The sequence below is a fragment of the Borostomias antarcticus genome, assembly GCF_949987555.1.
Source record: "Borostomias antarcticus genome assembly, chromosome: 16".
In the NCBI taxonomy this organism is placed as follows: domain Eukaryota; kingdom Metazoa; phylum Chordata; class Actinopteri; order Stomiiformes; family Stomiidae; genus Borostomias; species Borostomias antarcticus.
Window position 1 is genome coordinate 8469755 of NC_140249.1, and position 23351 is coordinate 8493105.

The window sequence follows — 23351 nt, forward strand, 5'->3', positions numbered from 1 at the left end:
AGCATTGAAGGTCCCAATGAGCACAACGGTCTCCATCATTCGTCAATGGAAGAAGTTTGGAACCACCATGGCCGTATTTCTAAGTTTTGATGTACCTTAGAACTCTCCGAAGGTTCTTAAGATATACCTTAGCGAAGGAGCTGTATCCCTTAGTGGGTGTCTTAAGGTACATCGTTAGACGAGTTGGTACGGTACAGCGTTAGGTGAAGCTGTCCCTGGAAATGAATTAATTGATGTTGCGCGCATCAATTGCTCGCTATGCCTACTAAAGAAGGACAGCCATCTCTGCAGCACTCCACCAATCAGGCCTTTATGGTAGATTGGCCAGACGGAAGCCGCTCCTCAGTAAAAGGCACATGACGGCCTGTTTGGAGTTCGCCAAAAGGCACCTAAAGGACTCTCAGACCATGAGAAACAACATTCGCTGGTCTGATGAAACTAAGATTGAACTCTTTGGCCTGAATGCCAAGCGTCACGTCTGGAGGAAACCAGGCACCGCTCATCACCTGGTTAATACCATCCCTACAGTGAAGCATGGTGGTATCATCACCTGGCTAATACCATCCCTACAGTGAAGCATGGTGGTATCATCACCTGGCTAATACCATCCCTACAGTCAAGCATGGTGGTGGCAGCATCAAGCTGTGGGGATGTTTTTCAGTGGCAGGAACTGGGAGACTAGTCAGGATCGAGGGAAAGATGAATGGAGCAATGTAGAGAGAGATCATTGATGAAAACCTGCTCCAGAGCTCTCTGGACCTCAGACTGGGGCGAAGGTTCACCTTCCAGCAGGACAATGACCGAAAGCACACAGCCAAGATAACAAAGGAGTGGCTTCAGGACAAGTCTGTGAATGTCCTCGAGTGGCCCAGCCAGAGCGCAGACTTGATCCTGATCGAACGTCTCTGGAGCGATCTGAAAATGGCCGTGCACCTGACGCTCCCCATCCAACCTGATGGAGCTTGAGAGGATCTGCAAAGAAGAATGGGAGAAACTGCCCAAAATAGGTGTGCCAAGCTTGTAGCATCGTACGCAAGAAGACTTGAGGCTGTAATTGCTGCCAAACGTGCTTCAAAATGGGCACAATCGTCTTCTACTGACCTTGACCTTTTAGTCTGAATGAAATTGCCCATCCCTGTCTCTAGGTCATGGGTTGCAGATCTGGAGCTACAGAGTGAAGGGACTTATGCTGTGTTCACAGCGGGCGCAAATTTTTCCTGCGGCGCGGGGAGTTTACATAGAAAGTCAATACAATTTGCGCGAACTGGGCGGCGGGCGGCGCGAATCGCAGAACTCGGCGGCCAGGATTCGCCGCGCGGCGACATTCGCAAAAGTTCAATTTTTTGAACTTTCTGCGGCGGATTCGCGCGCCGACCCATTGATCCCGCGGCGAGATTGTGAACACAGCATTGGTGACTAGGCTTGGGGCTTCTATCAGAAGATTGAAAAATATTGCGAGATCTGTTTCGTGTAGGCTATAACACTCAAAAGTAACATTTGGAGTTGGAATTCCTTAACCTGCATCGTTGAAGACGACCTTTGACATAGAGGGACGTTCTTCTGCTGTCTTCCTCTCAAAGCTTCCTCTCGCTCTTTTCATTCTTGTTTGTCCCAGTGTCTCTGTTTTACACGTAATGACCTTTCTGCCTTGTCTCTCATTAATACAAGTAGGTATTTACACTACTGACCATCCATCTCTCCGTCTTTCAAATGCTCATCCATCAATCCATCTATGAATCCATAATTTATCCATCTATCATTTATCAGTCTTAATTTGTCTAACCCGCTTTCTATTAAATCATGCTCAGTTTGGTCATCAACTTGCCTTTTATCTACTGACCCTAGTATGCTCTGATTGGCCTGCTGCCTGCTCACTATGCATAGACTGATGTCATATCTGACACTTATGTTATCTTGTGCTCAGTGTACATGAGGATTACTGTAATATAATGTTAATAATATTCATGTACAGTTTGCCTGTCATTGTATTGATGACGCTTTCTGCTATTGCACCCACAGTCCATGTGTTCTGTGAAGCAGTTCCCTTCATGTGTTGTGCTGGTGTTCAGGCCGGTCTCTGGGGTTTATGTGGTGTGCTGGTGTTCAGGCCGGTGTTCAGGCTGCTCTCTGGTTTTCCATCCTCAGATTGACGTCTGGCAGATGTAGGAATCTGTCATCATGTTGCTGGATGGATGAGTGTGAGGATCTGCCATCTATGGGACAAACTGCTCTTCTGTCATGAAACATGGACTTAGAGAGATCCAGTCAGGCCTGGGGGGCAGGCTGGGTGTGGGGGGGGCAGGTTGTTTGTGTGTGGGGGGGGGGCAGGCTGTGTGTGTGTGGGGGGGGGGGGGGTGAATGTGTTGTCCTGTAATCCAGTGGACAGTAAAACCACCCCGGTCCAAAGCTGCTCCTCTTGCCTCACCCTAAAGGCCTTTTCACATGACTCAAGAGACTCTGCAGTGAAATATATACATTGCGTATAGGGAGGGGTTTGAAATGCATGCGCTTAGGAGGATGAAGTAGCCCTGAAAGAAGTACAGAGTGATATTGTAGGTCATGTAAGCAACATAATATTACAACTATCTAGACAGCAATACATTGCCATGAAATCATGTTGCAGTGTAAGAACATCTACCATTAGTATACTATAGTATAGACATGCACTGATTCTCGCCATAATGTTAATTTGTGGTCGTTTTTAAGTTGGTTTAAAAGTCTAGCAATTTACTCCATCTGATTACTGTTGGGATCTCAATTGGGCAACTGAATTGGGGGTTTGCGTCACAAAGGGTGATATCCACCCCTCCTGGAAGCTGGGGGACAATGGATGTGATTGAGAGCAGAAATAGACGGCATTACTGCGTTTTAATAACGACTTCAGGGCGATCATCGAACGCGCAATTACCTGGCTGCCAGACACGTATGTGTACTGCGATGGGTAGGAGCTTGGGGTTGACAGGCCACTGTTATTGAAATATCTCATCAGGACATTTTCACACACCCAGTGAAAGATGGTGGTAAGTGGCCATCAGCGCACCCAACCCTGACTGGGTAGAGCCCCTTGTCTGCCTGTGGCTGCCTCGGCCCATATGGAGAGGGACCTAATTATCCCCCAGCAATGACTGAATCAACATTTGATTATATCCTATCTAAGGGTTGCATTAATAGGCTCCATTCAAAGAGCACTTTAATCTCTTTTCTCTGATAATCAAGGACTGTTATTCCCTACCACTAGCAGAGCCCTAAAGCACAAACAACCTAAAGACATTTTTTGTCAATAATGACAAATCTACACATCATGGTAGTTTTGCTTTGTGGGGGAAAGACCTCAAGACCTTTTTCAACAGAAAGAAATCATCATAAATATAGTTTAAGTGCTGTGTTTTTGTCCCTGTCAGCCAGCGGAACTTGGCTGAGATCACAGAGCTCATCCACACAGCCTTCCTGGTGCACCGAGGAATCGTTGATCTCAGAGAGTGGACCAACTCAGACGGACCTCTGAAGGACATGCAGTTTGGAAACAAGATGGCGATACTGAGTGGAGACTTCCTGCTTGCTAATGCTTGCACTGGACTGGCCCAGCTAAATAATACAAAGGTATGATTCAATCGTTGTACCCACCCGCAACTTCCCCCTCTGAATGTTGACACATCTGATGGATTTGTTCCCTGATATAATTGTGGGTAAAACTGTACTGCTCAGGGTATTGTTGAGAGCAGTAATAGTTTTGACAGAGATGCTCAAACACCACTTAGTGTGCACTAGCTATCTGTGTGAGTTTGGCCTGGCCCTAGACTATTTATTGAATCAAGAAATCTATTATCTCACTCAGGCTACTGAAAGGCAGACATTAGTGTATGCCTACACAGATATACACATGAACGCACGCACACACACACATTTTGTAATGAAGTTATTTCTCACACAAACATTAAGAATTACATGCACATCCAAAGTGCATCTGAGAATAATCTTTGATTGCTCTGTGTGCGTGTGCGTGCACGCGTGCGTGCGTGTGTGTGTGCGTGGGCTCATGTGGTGTGATTGTGTGTGGGCTGATGTCATAAGCACACCACAGATCATATCGAGTGCGTACACTGGCTTCCCATTGCTGACAGAATCTGTCACCAGGCTCGACTGTCAGAATGTGGCGGCTTGAGTGGATCAAAATAACTAGGTTTCCCCTCACGATCAGACTGACCCACCCCAGCCCCTCTCAGCTGGGTTAAAGCTCAGGACCGTGAGTGGGGCGTCTAGAAATGCCTGTCCAAAATCGGTCATCCATAATGTGAGTGACAACCACAATGCGTCTTAGAATAGAGATCCATTTAGTCTTAGAATAGAGATCCTTAGTCTTAGAATAGAGATCCATTTAGTCTTAGAATGGAGATCCATTTAGTCTCCAGTGTGCATGAAGCAATATCAGTGGCAGAGTTACCGCCAGCTACAAGAGATTTGAGAAAATTGTTGGAAACGATAACAATGAAGGAAAAATAAAGTAATTAATTTGCATTTAGAAGTATCAAGTATTGCACTCGTGACCCAAATATGTAATATTTTATATATTCCTTCAAATATTCAAAAAGTGCACTTAATGGATTTTGTCAATACAGTATGGTCTTCCTCAGTCAGAACCGCAGATTTGTCATTCCCACTTTTTGCTGCTTCAATAGAGAACGGTGTTAATCTTTCTGGACTTAATGATGTAAACGGAATTCCTTGATATCAACCAGAAATCGATCAGTAAGTATGGCTTCAAAAGTGCAAAGTGGAGCACAATAGCCTATTCAAGGACTACTAAAACAAACACAAGCAGGTACCGTAGGACTCAAAATGACATTCATGGCAGAACAGAAGAAGACACCGCTGTGTGTTTAACAGATGTCTTGTTTAACAGATGTCTCACGCTGTCAGTGATGGAATTGACACCTATACTCTTATCTTGGACTGAGGAGGATGAAAACTGATCACTCTAATGTGCTTTTGATGTATTAGTCCTTACATTAGTACTGTTCTGGCAGTACACCTTTCTGGACCATTACATGTAGTTTCAATCTTGTCAATCTTCAAAAGAAGGGAAGAAATGCCGTTTTGAATCCCCCTGTCTAAGTGGTGTCCATGTTCCCATGGTTTCTGTGTGTATATGAGTGTGAGCCCGGTCAGGATCACCTGAACGCAGTAGCACTTTGAGGTTTAGAAGCTTTTCACTTAAACCAGGGGTTTTTAAAGGGAGTGATTGATCTGGATTGTGTGTCCTGGCCTTGAGAGGAATCCAGGCTGGTACTGGTATAAATGGTAAAGTAATCTCTGGATGCAGATCTCGTTTCCCTCCCTCACAGACCTGTCGGCAGAACACGATCCGGCTGGGTTTGGGAATGGAGTACGAGGGGAGGTGGGGGGGGGGCATATCTGATACCTTCCAAAAAAAGACCCCCCCTCCCTCTCCCCAGCTAGCAAAGAGCACATCTGGTTACACTGGAAGCGCATTGTCTTTTGGGCTGTTTCGTAAAGCTTAGGTTTCCACAATTTGCTAATGGACACAATTAACCAAAGGATACAGGGAGCCAGGTTGAGTGAGTAGGAGAGTCATCACACTCTCAAAGGATATAAGATTAAAGTATTACATATATTGGATTATTAATTTATCGTGTAAATGCTCCAATGCTACTTGTTTTGAAGAAATGGTCTGCCTATATAAAACCCTAGGTTAAGTTTAGATGACATCTCAAGCTGCTAGGTCAACAATCATATGAAATGAAGGCACTTAAAGGAGTAGTAAAGGGAAAATGCATGTTTAGCCCTGTTTTAAGGTTACCTATGATCATATACAATGGTTCAGATCAAAACATTGACAAAACTAGCATTTTTGAGAAAGTTGATAATTGCTCTACCACCGTTTTGGTCATACAATGGATGTGGATCGGCATCTTGAAAAATCATTCAAAAACATGTTAAACTCTCGATTTCAAAGACAAGAAGCTCATCGAGGGGGTAATTGGTGTCCGTTGGTGTTCTGACATCAAATTCGCTGCAAAGTATGAATCCTGTAGGGTTTTATTGATCATTTTATGAAATCCATTGACTTGTATTGAAGCGACCGTTGTAGATGTGTAGATCAATCCGCAGAGGGGATTCAGGAAGTGGAACTACTTACTATTGTTTATGTTGGCCAGGCTAGCTAGTTTGCTCACTGCTCACGCTACTCTTTCGCTCACAGACAAGGAAGCCCTAGGCTACAGTTCAGAAAACGCTTATCAAAATGGCTGATCTAGAAGAGTATGAATTTGATCGCGAGGAATTAGACTTTAACGGCAGCGCTTATCGTTTCGAGCCTGAATATAGTGAGGAGAAGAATGGAAGAGATGGAGGCTAGCCGAACCGCAGAGCCAGAGACGGTCGATGAAGCTGTCGCTATACCACGAACCACGGGTGTTTGGTGGTGTGCTTGCAAACATTGCCGACAGATGCCCACCAAAGAGTAAAGTTTGTGCTGTACCGAGTGGGACCTGTTGCTAACAGCTGACAAAGCAAACCTTTCGGTCCATGAGTCTGACTCCTTGCCTGTTGAAAGTGAGTCCTGCTTGTACCTCTAGTATTTATGTCAGAGCGAATAAATCTACAGTTTTGATAATTTCATGCTGTAAGACCACTTATTACAATTCTATTTTTCTAAAGTTAGTCTTAGTAAAGGGATTATTATTATTATTATGCTTCAATACACACACACACCGGCGCACACACACAGCTGGCAATAAGAACTTACCCCAAGTTCTTCCACTCATTCGTCTTCTGTCGTTCCTGTATGTAAAGTTGGAACAGCATCACGTTTGAGGAAGACCCTTTTGGGAGATTTCTTCGAGAATAGCCTAGGCTTATAACATTTGTCCTCAAAATGCAAAGCGCACACACGGTGATCTAAGACCCGAAGAATATCCACGGGGGTGTTTACGTCCAAGTAAAGAAATTCTAGCCACAACATCAATCTTGCCGGATCGTTGTGGGGAAGTCTATGACAAGTTACAGATGAACGGATTTTGCCACAATTGGCAACGGCACAATAGCGTGTCATTGTAGAGATCCCAAACAAATGCTTTGCACGAGCCTGTCTTGTTGTTGCGGCTAGCTTTTCAAGGAAGGGAGCTGAGCCGGAATCCACGGACGTCACCTACCGCGAGATCAAGGCATTGCGCGAGATCGGAATCAGTTAAAGCGGAAGTTTACACATGTATGTGCTGCGACTAAATAGTTTGATGCTAAATATTTTAAATAAGCCTTTCCAGATGAACTAGAATCTTACTTTATGGCGAATTATATGTCAGAACGCCAACTAACACCTAGGTGAGTTTCTTGTCTTTGAAATCGAGAGTTTAACATGTTTTTGATATTTTTCAAGGTGCCCACCCACATCCATTGTATGACCAAAACGGTGGTAGAGCAATTATCAACTTTCTCAAAAATGCTAGTTTTGGCAACGTTTTGAACTGAACCATTGTATATGATCATAAGTAACATTAAAACAGGGCTAAACATGCATTTTCCCTTTACTACTCCTTTAACATAAAGTTTTGTAGTACACTATTGGGACATGAAATGTAAAATAAAATGTAGACATGCATGCCCCCTGCAAGAGGGATGTGGAAACTGCAGTCCTTTGGTGGAGACACATGAGAAGCTCTTCAGCCCCCCAAAAAGCCTACGTCTAAGAAAATATAGTTTAGTTGAGGAGACTATTTGTGAGACTATTATTTTTTGATAATACATTGAGGTTATTACATTTGCCTCATACTGTATCTGTAGTATTAAAAAAAGTGAACACTGATTTCATTCGAGTTCTTAGGTTTCAGAAGGCGTCTGTTTGACATTATGAACTGAGAGCAGCAGGCTGAGGTTTCATTCCTACGTTATTAAATGGTTCTTCCATGTATTCTGTACATGTATGCTGCTGATCCAACTTAACTACCCCTCCTGACCTACCCCTACCTAACCTACCCCTCCTGACCTACCCCTCCTAACCTACCCCTCCTGATCTACCCTTACCTGACCTACCCCTACCTAACCTACCCCTCCTGACCAACCCCTACCTAACCTACCTCTCCTGACCTACCCCTCCTGACCTACCCCTCCTGACCTACCCCTCCTGACTTACCCCTCCTAACCTACCCCTCCTAACCTACCCCTCCTGACCTACCCCTACCTGACCTACCCCTCCTGACCTACCCCTCCTAACCTACCCCTCCTGACCTACCCCTACCTGACCTACCCCTCCTGACCTACCCCTCCTAACCTACCCCTCCTGATCTACCCCTACCTGACCTACCCCTACCTGACCTACCCCTACCTAACCTACTCCTCCTGACCAACCCCTACCTAACCTACCCCTCCTGACCTACCCCTCCTGACTTACCCCTCCTAACCTACCCCTCCTGACCTACCCCTCCTGACCTACTCCTACCTGACCTACCCCTCCTGACCTACCCCTCCTAACCTACCCCTCCTAACCTACCCCTCCTGACCTACCCCTCCTGACCTACCCCTCCTAACCTACCCCTCCTGACCTACCCCTCCTAACCTACCCCTACCTGACCTACCCCTCCTGACCTACCCCTCCTGACCTACCCCTCCTAACCTACCCCTACCTAACCTACCCCTCCTGATCTACCCCTCCTGACCTACCCCTACCTAACCTACCCCTCCTGACCTACCCCTCCTAAACTACCCCTCCTGACCTACCCCTACCTGACCTACCCATACCCCTCCTGACATACCCCTACCTAACGTACCCCTCCTGACCTACCCCTTCCTAACCTACCCCTCCTGACCTACCCCTACCTAACGTACCCCTCCTGACCTACCCCTACCTAACCTACCCCTCCTGACCTACCCCTACCTAACCTACCCCTCCTGACCTACCCCTCCTAACCTACCCCTCCTGACCTACCCCTCCTGACCTACCCCTACCTAACCTACCCCTCCTAACCTACCCCTCCTGACCTACACCTACCTAACCTACCCCTACCTAACCTACCCCTGCCTAACCTATCCCTCCTGACCTACCCCTACCTAACCTACCCCTCCTGACCTACTCCTCCTGACCTACCCCTCCTAACCTACCCCTACTGACCTACCCCTACCTAACCTACCCCTCCTGACCTACACCTCCTAACCTACCCCTCCTGACCTACCCCTGCCTAACCTACCCCTCCTGACCTACCCCTCCTAACCTACCCCTCCTGACCTACCCCTACCTAACCTACTCCTCCTGACCTACCCCTGCCTAACCTACCCCTCCTGACCTACCCCTCCTGACCTACCCCTGCCTAACCTACCCCTCCTGACCTACCCCTACCTAACCTACCCCTCCTAACCTACCCCTCCTGACCTACTGTAGGTGAGAGTTCCGGCAAGTGACAGCTTGTGAGTAAAGCGATTCTGCAAGGCTGTTGTTACTGCTAATGATACACAAACAATGCTCTGCCTAGTCAGCCACACCTGGTGAAATTATGAAAAAAAGTGTTGAAAGTTGAGAAAAAGATCTTGAGAGCCAGATGTCAGATTACTTCATCCCAAGCCTCATTAACCCCTCAGCCCTCATGACATTTCCTTATTTGTGGCTCGCCATCTGCCTCAGCTCTACCCTGACTCTTCAGCCTGGACATCTGATCCAGGATATAGCTCCGTAATACACTTTCAACTGGAGGTGCTTCTAAACGAGAGCCTGATTAACAAAGCTCAGTCTGGATGTGCTTTATGAAAGCAGCAGGTCGTCCGCCGCCGCCCGATAATGAGCTGGCTGCGCCACGAAGAGCCGGTCAGTTCACAGCCGCTCCCCACACCCTCTCCCTGGAAGAGTTCGCTGGTGTCTCCTTGTCAGGATAGCTGACCCGTTCACTGTTTTAATGTTGAAACAGAGACCTCTGTAAAGCATGAAACAGTTATATATGTGGATGAAGTCAAGGTAAAGAACATTGTTGTATGTATCATTTGTTTATATTTGTTGGACTAAAATCTGTCTTGCATTTATATGATACACATCCGTATTTGCAGGACCAGTAAAAGGTTGGGAGAGTCATTGTACAAGCTCATGATTGTTTGTCCACTTAAAGTTTAAAGGCCCTGACATAAGAACTTAAATATAATATTGATGAACATGCTTTAGCTGCACATACACACATCTGATATTGCTTATGTCAGCACTGCTAATGTCTGCTGCCCCCCAGTGACATCCAACCATGACCCCTGGACATGTGTGAAGTACTGGAGCTGCAGTTCTATTTTCTAATCACAACACTAGTTAAATATTTCTTCTCTGATATTCAGTTCAGTGGCCATAGAGTTTACAGAATGAGATGAATAATAATCTCTATAATAATAATAATAATAATAATAAGCCGATCACCCATGACTCCGACATTAACAAGATACTTGAATGGAAAACAGTAGTCAACAAACAATCAGCTGTCTCTGAATGTTTTAAATTAAATAGTAAATTATGACTATTCAAAATAATTACAAGTATTCAAATAATGTACCATGAGCACTGACTTTGTTGTGGGGCATACTGTCAGCACTTCACAAATGTTTACTTACTTTTACTGTTATGAAATCCTTTTGAAGGTACTTTATAAAGGTCTCAAATATTTCACCATATTCTCTTGACAGGTCGTGGAGCTGATCTCTAGTGCAATTGGTGACTTGGTGCAAGGAATCTACTATGAGAACTCCAACAGTGTAGAGGTAAGCTCTCTTTGTGAAACAGACAGTAGCCATTTAAATCGGATAAAGCATTTATCACAAAAGACTTTTATCGAACAAGAGAAAATCCGATGAGATCGACAGTACAAACTTTTTGTCGATTTTCATGATTTTTAATTGAATTTTACTGTTTCCATAAGGCATTTTTAATTCGATATAACTTAATTCGCATAAAACGTGTGGATGGAAACATAGCTACTAACTGTAATTACAATTGCAACAGCATTGTATTTGCAGATTAAGTAATTAAAAGAGGTTTTCTTTAGGAGAAGCCTACACTGTTTAAAGTGATTAACATGATATAAACTTTCTTATACCATGGCCTGAGTTAATACTCTTTTTTGATTGGTCAACAGGTGTGCGTTAAAACCGTATAATGCACATGTAGTTCGGCTGAAGTTTAATCACCGATCTAAATTAATGCGCTATCAATGTATAACTATAGCAACATAAGAGTGGCAGCTTTGACAGCAACCCAAATGAGCTAATCCCATAGCCTGCTGCTAGCTAGCCATGAACGAAGTGTTGGATACTGCATATTTGCTGTGCAACATATCCATTATCAAATCTATTTTGCACCATCCTGGTCAGCAACATTGTGGCAAACCTTGCCCCACTAGTGTTTAGTCTAATATTATAGGCTCTGACAGTGAGAGTATGCTATTCGCCAATCGTCTGGAAAGGCTTTTTAAAAATATTTAGCATCGAACTATTTAGTCGCAGCACATACGTGTGTAAACTTCCGCTTTAACTGATTCCGATCTTGCGCAATGCCTTGACTCGTTTATGAGGCGTGCTGCTGGGGGAAAAAGCTGAGTCTGTGGCAGGTTTTCAGAGTCATTGGCAACCGTAGCCGCCTACAGGGTGACCCGGGTGAGATTGTGACCCGGGTGGGAGGGGTCTGCCATAATCTTCCTGGCCCGCCTCAAGGCCCTGGTATCATGTAGGGACTCAAGGTAGGGGAGGGCGCAGCCGATCACCCTCTCCGCCGAGCGTATCACCCGCTGCAGCTTGGCCTTGTCCCAGACCGTAGCCGCAGGGAACCAGGTGATGATGGAGAGGGTGATGATGGACTCAATGATGGAGGTGTAAAACTGAGTCATCATGGGTCCTCGGCAGCTTGAACTTCCTCAGCTGCCGCAGGAAGAACATCCTCTTCCGGGCCTACTTCATGAGAGCGTCGATGTTCAACTCCCATTTCAGGTCCCGGGAGATCGTCATACCGAGGAAGCGGCATGACTCCACAGAGGCCACTGGGGTGTCTCCCAGGTTGATCGGAGGGGGAGGGGCTGCTTTCCGTCTAAAATCCACTACCATCTCCACTGTTTTGAGAGCATTTAGGGCCAGGTTGTTACAATTGCACCAGCTCTGCAGCCGCATGATCTCCCTCCTGTATGCAGACTCGTCCGCCCTGGAGATGAGGCCCACCAGGGTGGTATCGTCCGCAAACTTCAGGAGCTTGACTGACGGGTGGAGAGAGACGCAGCTGTTGGTGTCCAGGGAGAAGAGTAGGGGGGACAGAACACAGCCCTGCGGAGAGCCAGTGCTGATGTTGTAATGGATTTTAACTGATCTAGTCAAAAAGGATTTGCCAAGATTCGCTCAAACAGGTTAAGTCTGGTTTATTGAGAAAACATACGAGCGCAAGGACTTCAGGACAACGCACGTGAGTGGTTTATCCAAGTGAAGTGCCCCAGTCTGGTCTTGCGCTGCCTTATATTCAAGCAAAACACAGGTATGGCGCTTCCAGGATGTGATTGGCTAACCCATTGTACGTTATATTAAATGGCAGGCGTCATCAACAGTGGTCGAGAATACAGACACGTGACATGAGAAAAGGTGGTAATTTTCTTGAAGGGACAAAGGGACAAAGGATGGTTATTCTGGAGTAGACAACGTCTAGGTATGTTGACCTCCTGGAGGTCATCCTGTCATGAATTAGGTTAGCACAGCTATGTGAAAGGTTGAGGGAGGTGGTGAATTACAAAAGGAGGTGATGAAACTATAATTCTATAACTATAATTTCTATGACAATGGACTTTGGGCTGGAGATGTTCTTACCCAGCTTCACCCGCTGTGGCCTGTTGGTCAGGAAGTCCGTAATCCACCTGCAGGTAGAGTCCAGCACCCGCAGCAGGTGCTCCAGAATGTGCGGGAGGATGGTGTTTAAGGCTGAGCTGAAGTCCACAAACAGGATTCTGGCGTAGGTGCCTGCAGTGTCCAGGTGTTTAAGAACGAAGTGCAGAGCCATGTTCACGGCGTCATCCGTGGATCTGTTGGCTCTGTACGCAAACCTGTGTGTACTATGTTGCCGCTCACTCACGTTTGTGTGTCACTTGCCGTGTGGCTAATAAAAGACCCTTGAGGTCCTGTAATTATTAACTTTAAATTTCACGTTTCAGCTGAAATTTTTGATTTTAAGTTATAGGTCAACAATATAGATCTAGTTCTTAAATAGTTCAATCTAGTTATTAAATAGTACATTTAGTAAATCCACATGTGTTTGTTGATTGATAACCCCATGCACTGGAAGCAAATTCACTTAATTTTACTTGACATCTCAAGAACTATCTGGTCATTCAACACGAGTTTGGGTAAAGAGGGGAAAAACTGAGTGATGAGGGCAAAAAAGCGATGTTGAACTGTCCCTTTACCTCTGTTTGTTTTCTTATTTCTTCAACTGTTCTTCCAGGAGAAGGGTCTGGCTGATGACAGTACTGTGGCCTTCTGGGAGGAGCAGGCCTTCCTGTCCCATGGTGCCTTGCTGGCAAAGAGCTGTCAGGCAGCGATGGAGCTGGCCAAACATGACCAGAAAGCCCAAGAACTCGCCTACACATACGGCAAACACTTATCACTGGGCCACAAGGCATGTTTAATAAATACAGCAAAGTTGAAAGACTTTATTGATAATTTGAAAAAAAAAGTTACTCTACCACTTATATTTGATATTCAATCAAATATAAGTGGTAGAAGTGGTTCAGAAGTCACATATTTAAAACTATTTTCACGGCTTCATGTATGATAACGTTGGGAAGAAGGGAGGCAGTGTTCCTGATTACATTCTAGAGATTATTTGGAGCTCAAATGAAATGCCTTTATCTTTCCATATTCCAAAACAAAAGACTATACTTTGTCTACAGTGCATCTGGAAAGTATTGATATCTGTTCACTTTTTCCACATTTTGTTATGTTACAGCCTTATTCCAAAATGGATTAAATTCTTTATTTTTTTCTCTACAAATACCCCATAATGACAGTGAAAAAAAAGTTTAGGAGAATTTTTTGAAGGTAGCACCTCCAAAAATTTGCCGAAATCCCCTGCAATATTGTTCTGTTGGTATTCACTCTTGTTTTGAGTTGCTTGGTGGATTGGATGATTGCACTCTCCCACAGAAATAAGGATATTTTTACGCTTCATTCATTTGACCCTCTCAGGGACCTCAGTAGCGTGTGGAAGATCCATACGCAGCCACAACAAGAATATTGCAGGCGATTTTATTGGTATTAGATTATCATTCAGGAAGTTGTATTACATTATTGGTTAAGTTATTACATTATCAGGTTTTTAAATTTTCGATTGAGTTAAGTCAAACTTGTATTACATTTTCAGGCGTTATTACATTATCAGTTAATTATTACATTATCGGGTGCTACAGTGCTTCAACATAATATTGAATAAACGGAGTGAATACATATGCACATGTGATATTTTAGTGTTGTATTTTTAATAAATTTGCAAAAATGTCCCAAAAAAGTTTTGTCACTTTGTCATCATGGGGTATTGTATGTAGAACTTTGAGAGTCCTGTACAAGGTACTTTAGCTTATAGTTTGAGACAGGCTTTACATAACAAAAATCACATACATGGTGTGCTGGATATTTAAAGAATGTGTGGAATGGTATATGATATAAATGTGAAATGTATGCAAGTGATTTCTTCCAATACTCTGAGATTGGTGGGGAGATGGTTTTATTTTGATTGATTACACCATTGATTAGTAAGGAACTGCCATGTTGTGGAATAATACTATGCTGTCATTTACACCTCACCTGTTCCTCTTCAGATGAACTCTGACCTGCAGCCATTTGTGAAGAGCAGTGTAGGCGACCTGGGGTCCTTCAGTTTGAACTCTGCCCCCGTCATGTTCCATCGGCAGATTGTGGGGAAGGAGAAATGGCGTCATCAGCTGCAGCAGGTACTGAACCGCGGCGCCTCCTCCTCTATGGCCCTGCTCACAAACTACCTCGTACCCGTTGTCTTCTAAAATACAGCAACTCTCCCCTGATATGCTAAACTAGGAGCAAATCCAGGAGCAATCTCCCAGATTAGAGAATGCTGGAGTGCTATCTGTCTTATTGGTAGAGCTGTTGTGTGTGTGCTCTGTGGGGGTAAGGGTCGTCATTGTCGTAGAGAGAGAGTAGTCACAGGCACTCCGCGATCCATTTAAAAAGCTTTTAGTTTACTGACGTGTCATTATGAAAATGTTACCCAGCATCTTTGGGCCCATCAAGGACAAGCTCACAACTGTGTGCAAGCTAGGCTCTCGTCAGTCTCCTGGGGCTACTCTCTACGGATCTCTGTTCATGAATCGTTCCCAGATGTGCCCTACAACGTCAAAAGACATTTGGGTCAGGATTATACTGGACTTCTGTACTCTTTTTTTTTTTTTCTCAGTTCAGTTTGATCAGCAGTACAAGGTGATGGGTAAAACAATAGAAACTACTGAATTTAAAAAAAGAAGCTTATATTAACACTAAATGTACATTCTTTTAACAGGCAAGAACTATTGGAAGACAAATGGATTATGCCAAGGTGAGTTTAGAAGATCCCGATTACAATAGTGCATTAAGATCTGTTGTAGTCTGCTGTACTTTTTTTTTTTTTTCCATCAACGATTTTTATTGAATTTTCTGCTTTTCACAACAGGAACAATAACAAACACAAACCACCCTCCCACCCCACCCCCTTACCCTTAACAGAAAAAATAAATAAATTATAATAATATAACAGACATAATGAAGTAAATATCAATAATAATTACAATAAGAGTTACAGTACAACATAAAAATAAATAAATAATAAAAATATAACAGACATAATGAAGTAAATATCAATAATAATTACAATAAGAATAACAGTACTACATAAATACATGAATACAGCACATGCGCAATGTGAAATAAAGAGCTTGGATTAAAGAGTAAACACCAGGACACAACACTGATAATACAGAAAGTGTATGACAGTAATGATTCAGTCAGTGGGGAGCAGCTTTAGTCTATTAAAGTATGAGATAAAGGGCCTCCATCTTTGGTTGAAATTCTCCAGAGAACCTCTAAGAGTATATTTGATTTTCTCAAGTTTGAGAAAAAACATCACATCTCCCAACCAGGAAGAGGTCGAGGGGGGGAGAGGTGACTTCCAAGACATGAGTATCCGTCTCCGTGCCAGGAGAGATGTGAATGCAATAACATCCGCTTGCGATTTGGTATAAGCATGTGACACATCTAGGGGGACACCAAAGATAGCAGTTGAAGGGCATGGCTGAAGGTCTATGTGTAAGACATCCGATAAAGTTCTGAAAACGTAACACCAAAAATTGTGCAATTTTGGACAGAGAAAGAAAGTATGACTATGGTCAGCTGGGGCATAGTTACAACGGTTGCACCTATTGTCTATGTTTGGGTATATCCCTGCTAGCTTAGCTTTAGTATAGTGGGTCCTATGAAAGACCTTGAACTGTATGAGGCCTAGAGACGCACAAGATGATGTTGAGCTTAACCTCTTAGTTGCTATGTCCCACCAATCGTCTGTAAGATTGATATTCAACTCCTTTTCCCATGCGGACTTGGCACTGAGGACACGCTTATCACCAAACCTCATGATACAACAATACATTTGGGAGATAAGAGCTTTCAGATTGGGACTTAGTTTCAGCAAATCTTCCCATGGCAAGACAGGGGGTGGTACAGGGAACGATGGAAACTGAGCAGAGACATAGTGTCTTACTTGTAAGTAACGAAAGAAATGTGAATGTGGCAGGCCAAATTTGTTAGCTAGGGATGCAAAATTACAGAATGTGTCACTTTCATACAGATCTAGAATGCACTTAATACCTTTCCTTTTCCACAGAGAAAAGGAGGAATCCAAAGAGGAGGGGGGAAATAGGTGATTACCACAGATGGGGGCCAATACAGATGCAGAAGAGAATTTGAAGTGACGCCTAAATTGGTACCAGATCTTCAAGGAGGCTAATACAATCGGGTTTCTGGTGTGTTTGGTTGGGGAAGTCGAGATTGGGGAACACAGTAGGGCTGGAAGAGATGATGATAAACATGACAGAGCTTCCAAAGATCCCCAAGAGGTGTCGGCCCTATGAAACCAAAATAACAGTTTTTGAATATTGGCGGCCCAGTAGTAGTACGTAAAATTAGGTAGGGCAAGGCCTCCTCCGAATTTACTTGTTTCCAGTATACTCCTGCTAATTCTGGGGTGTTTCCCTGCCCAAATGAATGATGTTATCAGTTTGTTCAATGACTGAAAGAAAGATTTTGGCAAAAATATTGGAATGGAGTGAAATAAGTAAAGAAACCTGGGCAAAACAGTCATTTTTACAGCACTGATTCTACCTATTAGACTCAAAGGGAGGTTGCCCCATCTTTGAAAATCAGATTTAGTCTGGTTAAGTAGGAAGGCGAAGTTAGCAGAAGATAGGGCAGAGAATGATCGAGTGATATTGACCCCAAGATATTTAAATCCAGAATGACCCGAGCGGAATGGTAAATTTAACTTCTGGAGGTCAGAGGCAGATATGTTAATGGGGAAACATTCGCTCTTTTGTAAATTTAGCTTATATCCAGAAAATGTGCCAAATTCGTTAAGGATAGAAAGAACAGAAGGGATAGCAGTAGCTGGGTTCGTAACATATAATAAAAGGTCGTCCGCGTAGAGCGACACTCTGTACTCTATGCCCTCACGTCGGACCCCCTGAAATAGGGGGGAGGAGCGCAGGGCTACAGAGAGGGGCTCAATGGCCAGAGCAAACAAGAGCGGGCTTAAGGGGCAGCCTTGCCGGGTCCCACGAGATAATGAAAAATAATCAGATCTGGTGTCACCGGTGCAAACACTCGCCTGGGGGTTAACATACAAAAGACGGATCCAAGAGCCAAACCGATCACCAAAGCCGAATTTTTTAATTACAGTAAATAAATAATGCCATTCTACCCTGTCAAATGCTTTTTCAGCGTCTAACGATATGACAACCTCTGGATGCCCGGAGGTTTGGGCCGAATAAATTATGTTCATTAACGTGCGGATGTTGAAAAAGGAATGACGCCCCTTAATGAACCCCGTCTGCTCCTCTGAAATAATCTCAGGCAGGACTGTCTCCAGTCGAGTCGCTAACACCTTCGCTAGGACCTTAACATCTACATTGAGAAGAGACAGAGGCCTATAGGATCCACAGAGAGTGGGGTCCTTGTCTCTTTTGAGAAGGAGAGAGATGGACGCTTGAGTCAGAGTTGGTGGAAGCACACCATGTCCAATCGACTCACTATAAACATCCAAGAGAAGCGGCGCTAATTTGTCACTAAATTTCTTTAAAAACTCAGTGGGATAGCCATCAGGGCCGGGGGCTTTGTTACTCTGCATTGATTTTATTGCTTCAACTACTTCAGCTAATTCCAACGGTGAATCTAACCTACTCGCAACAGAAGGGTCAATAGAGGGTATAGCAAGGCTATCGAGGAATCTATCCATAACGGTGGTGTCTGTTGGGAAGTCTGATCGATAAAGAGTAGAATAAAAAGCTTTAAATGTTGCATTAATGTCTGCAGGATCAGATAACAGGCCACCATGGGGGTCCTTGATTTGAGTAATGAGCCGCGAGGAAGCCTGGCGTTTAAGCTGATGCGCAAGTAAACGGCTAGCTTTATTGCCGTGCTCATAGTAGGTACTACGGGACCGTAAAAGCATGCGTTCTGCTTGCGTAGTAGAGAGCAAGTCGAACTCCGTCTGCAGATTCATACGTTCCTTATACAGTTCCGGGGTAGGGTTTCTGGCGTATTGGTGATCTAGATTGAGGATCAGGTTCGTAAGTCGGGTTTGGTCAGCCCTACGTATTTTTGTCAAATTGGCAGAGTAAGATATAATTTGACCTCTAAGAAAAGCTTTTAGGGACTCCCACAATAAAGAGCTGGAAGTAGAATCTGTTTGATTAATAGAGACAAAGGTGTCAATAGAAGAGGAAATGTAATCACAGAAGTCTTTGTTAGAGAGAAGTAGAGAATTGAATCTCCACAGAGGGCGGGGTCTGTGGTGGGGCGCTAACGATATGTCAAGAACCACAGGAGAGTGGTCACTAATAACTATTGCCAAATATTCAGAGGATATCACATCGGGGAGGAGGCGGGCATCTATAAAAAAATAATCGATTCGGGAGTAGGAGTGATGCACCGGTGAGAAAAAGGAAAATTCCTTTGCATATGGATTACGAAATCTCCACGGGTCAGCACAGCCATTTTGCAACATAAAATCTACAAATGCTCTTGACATATTAGAGGGAGGGGCCGGTTTGGAACTGGAGCGGTCTAATACAGGGCTAATAACACAATTTAGGTCTCCACCAAAAATAAGATGATGTGTGTTTAAATCTGGGAGGGTACTCAGCAATCTGTTTGCAAAATTGGCATCGTCAAAATTAGGGGCATACACATTAACCAGCAAAACAGGTTTCTGCAGTAGGGTGCCTGTTACAATCAAATATCTCCCATTAGGGTTTGAAATAATATTACTGGGGGTGAATTGTAACCTCTTGTGAATGAGTATAGCAACGCCCCTAGCCTTTGAATTAAAAGTAGAATGAAAGACCTGACCCACCCAAGATTTGCGGAGTCTGGGATGATCATTGTTACGCATATGCGTCTCCTGTATGAAAGCTATGTCTGTTTTTAAATGTTTAAGATGCGACAAAACCTTAGATCTCTTTACTGGATGGCCCATACCTTTTACATTCCATGACAGAAACCTGATGGAGTCATTTGAGTTTCCTGCATTATTAGACATCAGCTGATTGAGGGGAAATGTATGTAAAGAGTCCTAGAGAAAGTATAGCAAAGCATAAAAGGACCAGGCGTTGAAAAATAAAAAGCAGCGCGTGTACATACACATAAAAACAAAAAAAAGCCAACAACAATAACAATACACATGGAACCCCCCCCCCCCCCCCCCCCCCCCCCCAACCCAAAAGTCCTCATCCCCAAACGATGAAGACGGCAGGTCGAAATATGGCTCGGATTTCCGATGCATCTTGCCGGGAAAGAACAATCCTCTACTTGAGCGGAGGCGCCCCCGAGTGTCCAAACATAGCACCATAGGTGCATATAGAGATTAACACCTCGATATTGTGAAGAAAAAAAAGAATCATCCGAACCTCTTCAACAGGCGGAGCTGGTGGGCTAGTAGCTAGCCAGCATAAAATAGCGTCACAGTAAACAATTACAAAACAAACGGAGCTAGCCAAATAGGGGGAATTAACAGCTAGACTAGTAGCTCAGTTAACTTAGCCCAACCAGTATAAAACAGTAGGCTACCACAATAAAACAAACGATGCCTGTCGAGTAAGATTTAGAGTCTTATGTCACCTGAGCGATTGACGACGACGGGATGAGAAAGTTCAACATGCAGGTTGTCTCGTCTGAAGCTCAAAAACAGTGTGCCCAGTCAGTCAACGGTTGGAAAAAGAGAGTAGTAGAACCTTTGTGCCTCTTTCGGGCATTCGAAGAGCTTCTTCTCGCCTCTGTGCTCCACGCGTAGGCGGGCTGGGAACAGGAGTGAGAATCTGACTTGTTTCTCGTGTAGCTTGCGTTTTACATCAGCAAAAGCGGCTCTCTTCTTGGCGACGTTGGCGGTCATGTCAGGAAAGAAGTAAACATTCTGCCCATGGTATTGAAGTTGGCGTGTGTCCCTCTCTCGTCTCAGAATTCGCTCCTTATCGCGAAAGTAGTGAAACCGGACAATGAATACCCTGGGTCTCGAGTCTCTCCCCCCCTCCGTAGAGCGTGGCGGGCCGATCCTATGCGCCCTGTCGAGGACCGGGGGAGAGGGAAAAAAGCTTGCGACCATGACATCCATAAAAAACTCGGTCATGAACTTCACTGGGTCTGCGCCTTCAGACTTCTCTGGAATTCCAACCACGCGCAGGTTGTTGCGACGCGATCGTGATTCCAAGTCCTCAGTTTTAGCTTTGAGTTGAGTATTTTCAGACTGTAGGCGAGTACAGATATCCTCAAGGGCGACAATCCGATCGCTGTGGTCTGAGAGAGCTGACTCCATGCCTGTTGTCTTCAGGCCAAGCGAGTCAGTGGCTGATTTGACCTCCTCTAAGGCAGCAGAAAGAGGTGTCAGGGCACTGGCCACTACCGTTCTCATAGTGGTGGTGAGGATCTCCGTCAATTCAGAGAGCAACACAGCGCGAAGCTTATCGAGGTCCGGGGGCAGATCGTTGTCGCCGCCATGACAGCTAGCTGGCGTCGTCGTTTCTGCTTCGTCAGGGGAAACTCTAGTTTTTTTACGAGTCGACATCATGAATAGCAAACAGAATGGTCTAGCGGGGTATCAGTGCAGAAAATAGAGCGTTCAAGTTAAGTTTGGGTGTTAATTTAGATAAAATACCGAAAAACACTCGGGAGCCCCTCAAGGCGCGTCCTTCTCCTTCACATGCTAACCGGAAGCCTCTGCTGTACTTTTAAAATCATGTTGTATATTGTATGACACTTTTCTGGAGTGGAAGCAATTAGATACAATGAACCAGTATTGCATAACATATTTCACAACAACAACAACAACAGATGACTTTGGGTGTTGGGGTATGGGTGGGTAGGGGTGACTGGAACAAACCATACAGATAAAGCAAGGTGAGTTGCAAGAGTGCAGGGAGGGAGGGGTCTGGGAGGGAGGGAGGGAGGGGTCTGCTTCCTGTAACTGACACCAAGTTGAGACATTTGGTCCCCAAAGTCAGTTGCATAGAGAGCAGAAGGGGAGAGGTTGGGGTGCACTAAGGGACTGGAGGGGAGGGGTCTGGGGGGGGGTCTCTGGTCGCGTCTGAAACCAGATCAGGGGGGATAAGGTACCATGGCCTATTTGTGGAGGAGACAGAGAGACTCTGAGACAGCAGCATTGTGAGAGAATCTCCTTCACAGGACTTAGGGAGGGGATAGGGGAGGTTGAGTTCAGTCTCCTTCTGACCAGAGATGTTCAGTGTCTCCTTCTGACCAGAGATGTTCGGTGTCTCCTCCTGACCAGAGATGTTCAGTGTCTCCTTCTGACCAGAGATGTTCAGTGTCTCCTTCTGACCAGAGATGTTCAGTGTCTCCTTCTGACCAGAGATGTTCAGTGTCTCCTTCTGACCAGAGATGTTCAGTGTCTCCTTCTGACCAGAGATGTTCAGTGTCTCCTTCTGACCAGAGATGTTCAGTGTCTCCTTCTGACCAGAGATGTTCAGGGTCTCATTCAGCTCATAAAACAGACATAAAACCAACAACACAACATGGATGTAAACAAGCCGGATTGCCAGATTGGTGCTCCAGCCCGAGTGCTCCAAATCCCCCCAATGCGATAAAAACCCGCCCAAATATTATATATTTATTTAGTATAATATATATCATAATACATGTTAAGAAAAATACCTTTCAGCTCAAATACCGAAAATAATAACTAATGTGGTAAAACTGCAACACAAGCCTTCACCAGCCTTCTCCATCCATAAATTGCTCAATAGGTGAATAGGCCTACATCATGTGCTCAACTCAACATGTGCTCTTATTTTTCAAGTGTTATCAGTGATATGCTTTCTATTTGATAATACCGATAGGCTATAAATACAGACGCATTTGGTGTCACACACACACACGAGCGCCATCTAGCGCCCATTCTAAAGACTGTGGGGGCATTTGACCCACTCCACGGCGATGCTGGTAAGTTTCACATGCTTGGCGCTTCTAGTGTTAATTCATTCTTTAAAACTGAACGAACAAGATAGGCCTATCTGCCTCGCCAGGCTATCACTGTAGTCTATGCCAGACAGACAAACAAAATCAGACCCATGTTCGTGTCCGTCTCTATGAACATTCTCTATCATAATGAATACAGTTAAGTCTATTTGATTTAATTTTGACCAATGAAACATCCTACTAGTTTTTTATATATAAATTAATCCCTAGTTATGATTCATGCCGTTATGCTTAAAATCAATGTTGTTCTGGTGTTAGTTTTTTCCCTCTAATAAATACATCAATGTTGGTGGTTTATTACATAATGAACCAAATTATTACATTTTCTTCTAAAAAAGTGCAACAACCGCATTCTGTAATAACCGAGGCAATATGTAACAACTTATTACAAAATGCGTTAAAGTTTATTACATATTGTGTTCAAGAATGTTATTAGGCTACATAATGCGGCAGATTATTACAAAATGCGGCGTTATTACATAATGATGTGAAAATGTATTACATTATTACATAATGGACAATTATTACATAATGATGTGAAAATGTATTACATTATTACAGTACATAATGCATCATTATTACATAAT

General features: G+C 44.2%; 1 protein-coding gene across 2 annotated transcripts in view; it reads left to right on the forward strand.

The window, feature by feature from the left end:
- pdss2 (prenyl (decaprenyl) diphosphate synthase, subunit 2) overlaps positions 1 to 23351 on the forward strand; it is a 45330-nt gene that overhangs the window by 19525 nt on the left and 2454 nt on the right. Inside the window, exons 3-7 of one of the 2 annotated variants that reach the window (XM_084450858.1) lie at positions 3402 to 3600; positions 10663 to 10737; positions 13448 to 13621; positions 14820 to 14951; positions 15533 to 15568. In XM_084450858.1, coding sequence (XP_084306984.1) covers positions 3402 to 3600; positions 10663 to 10737; positions 13448 to 13621; positions 14820 to 14951; positions 15533 to 15568 — 616 coding nt within the window. Of the gene's footprint in view, positions 1 to 3401; positions 3601 to 10662; positions 10738 to 13437; positions 13622 to 14819; positions 14952 to 15532; positions 15569 to 23351 lie in introns of both variants that reach the window. The other variant, XM_084450857.1, reaches the window with a different exon arrangement.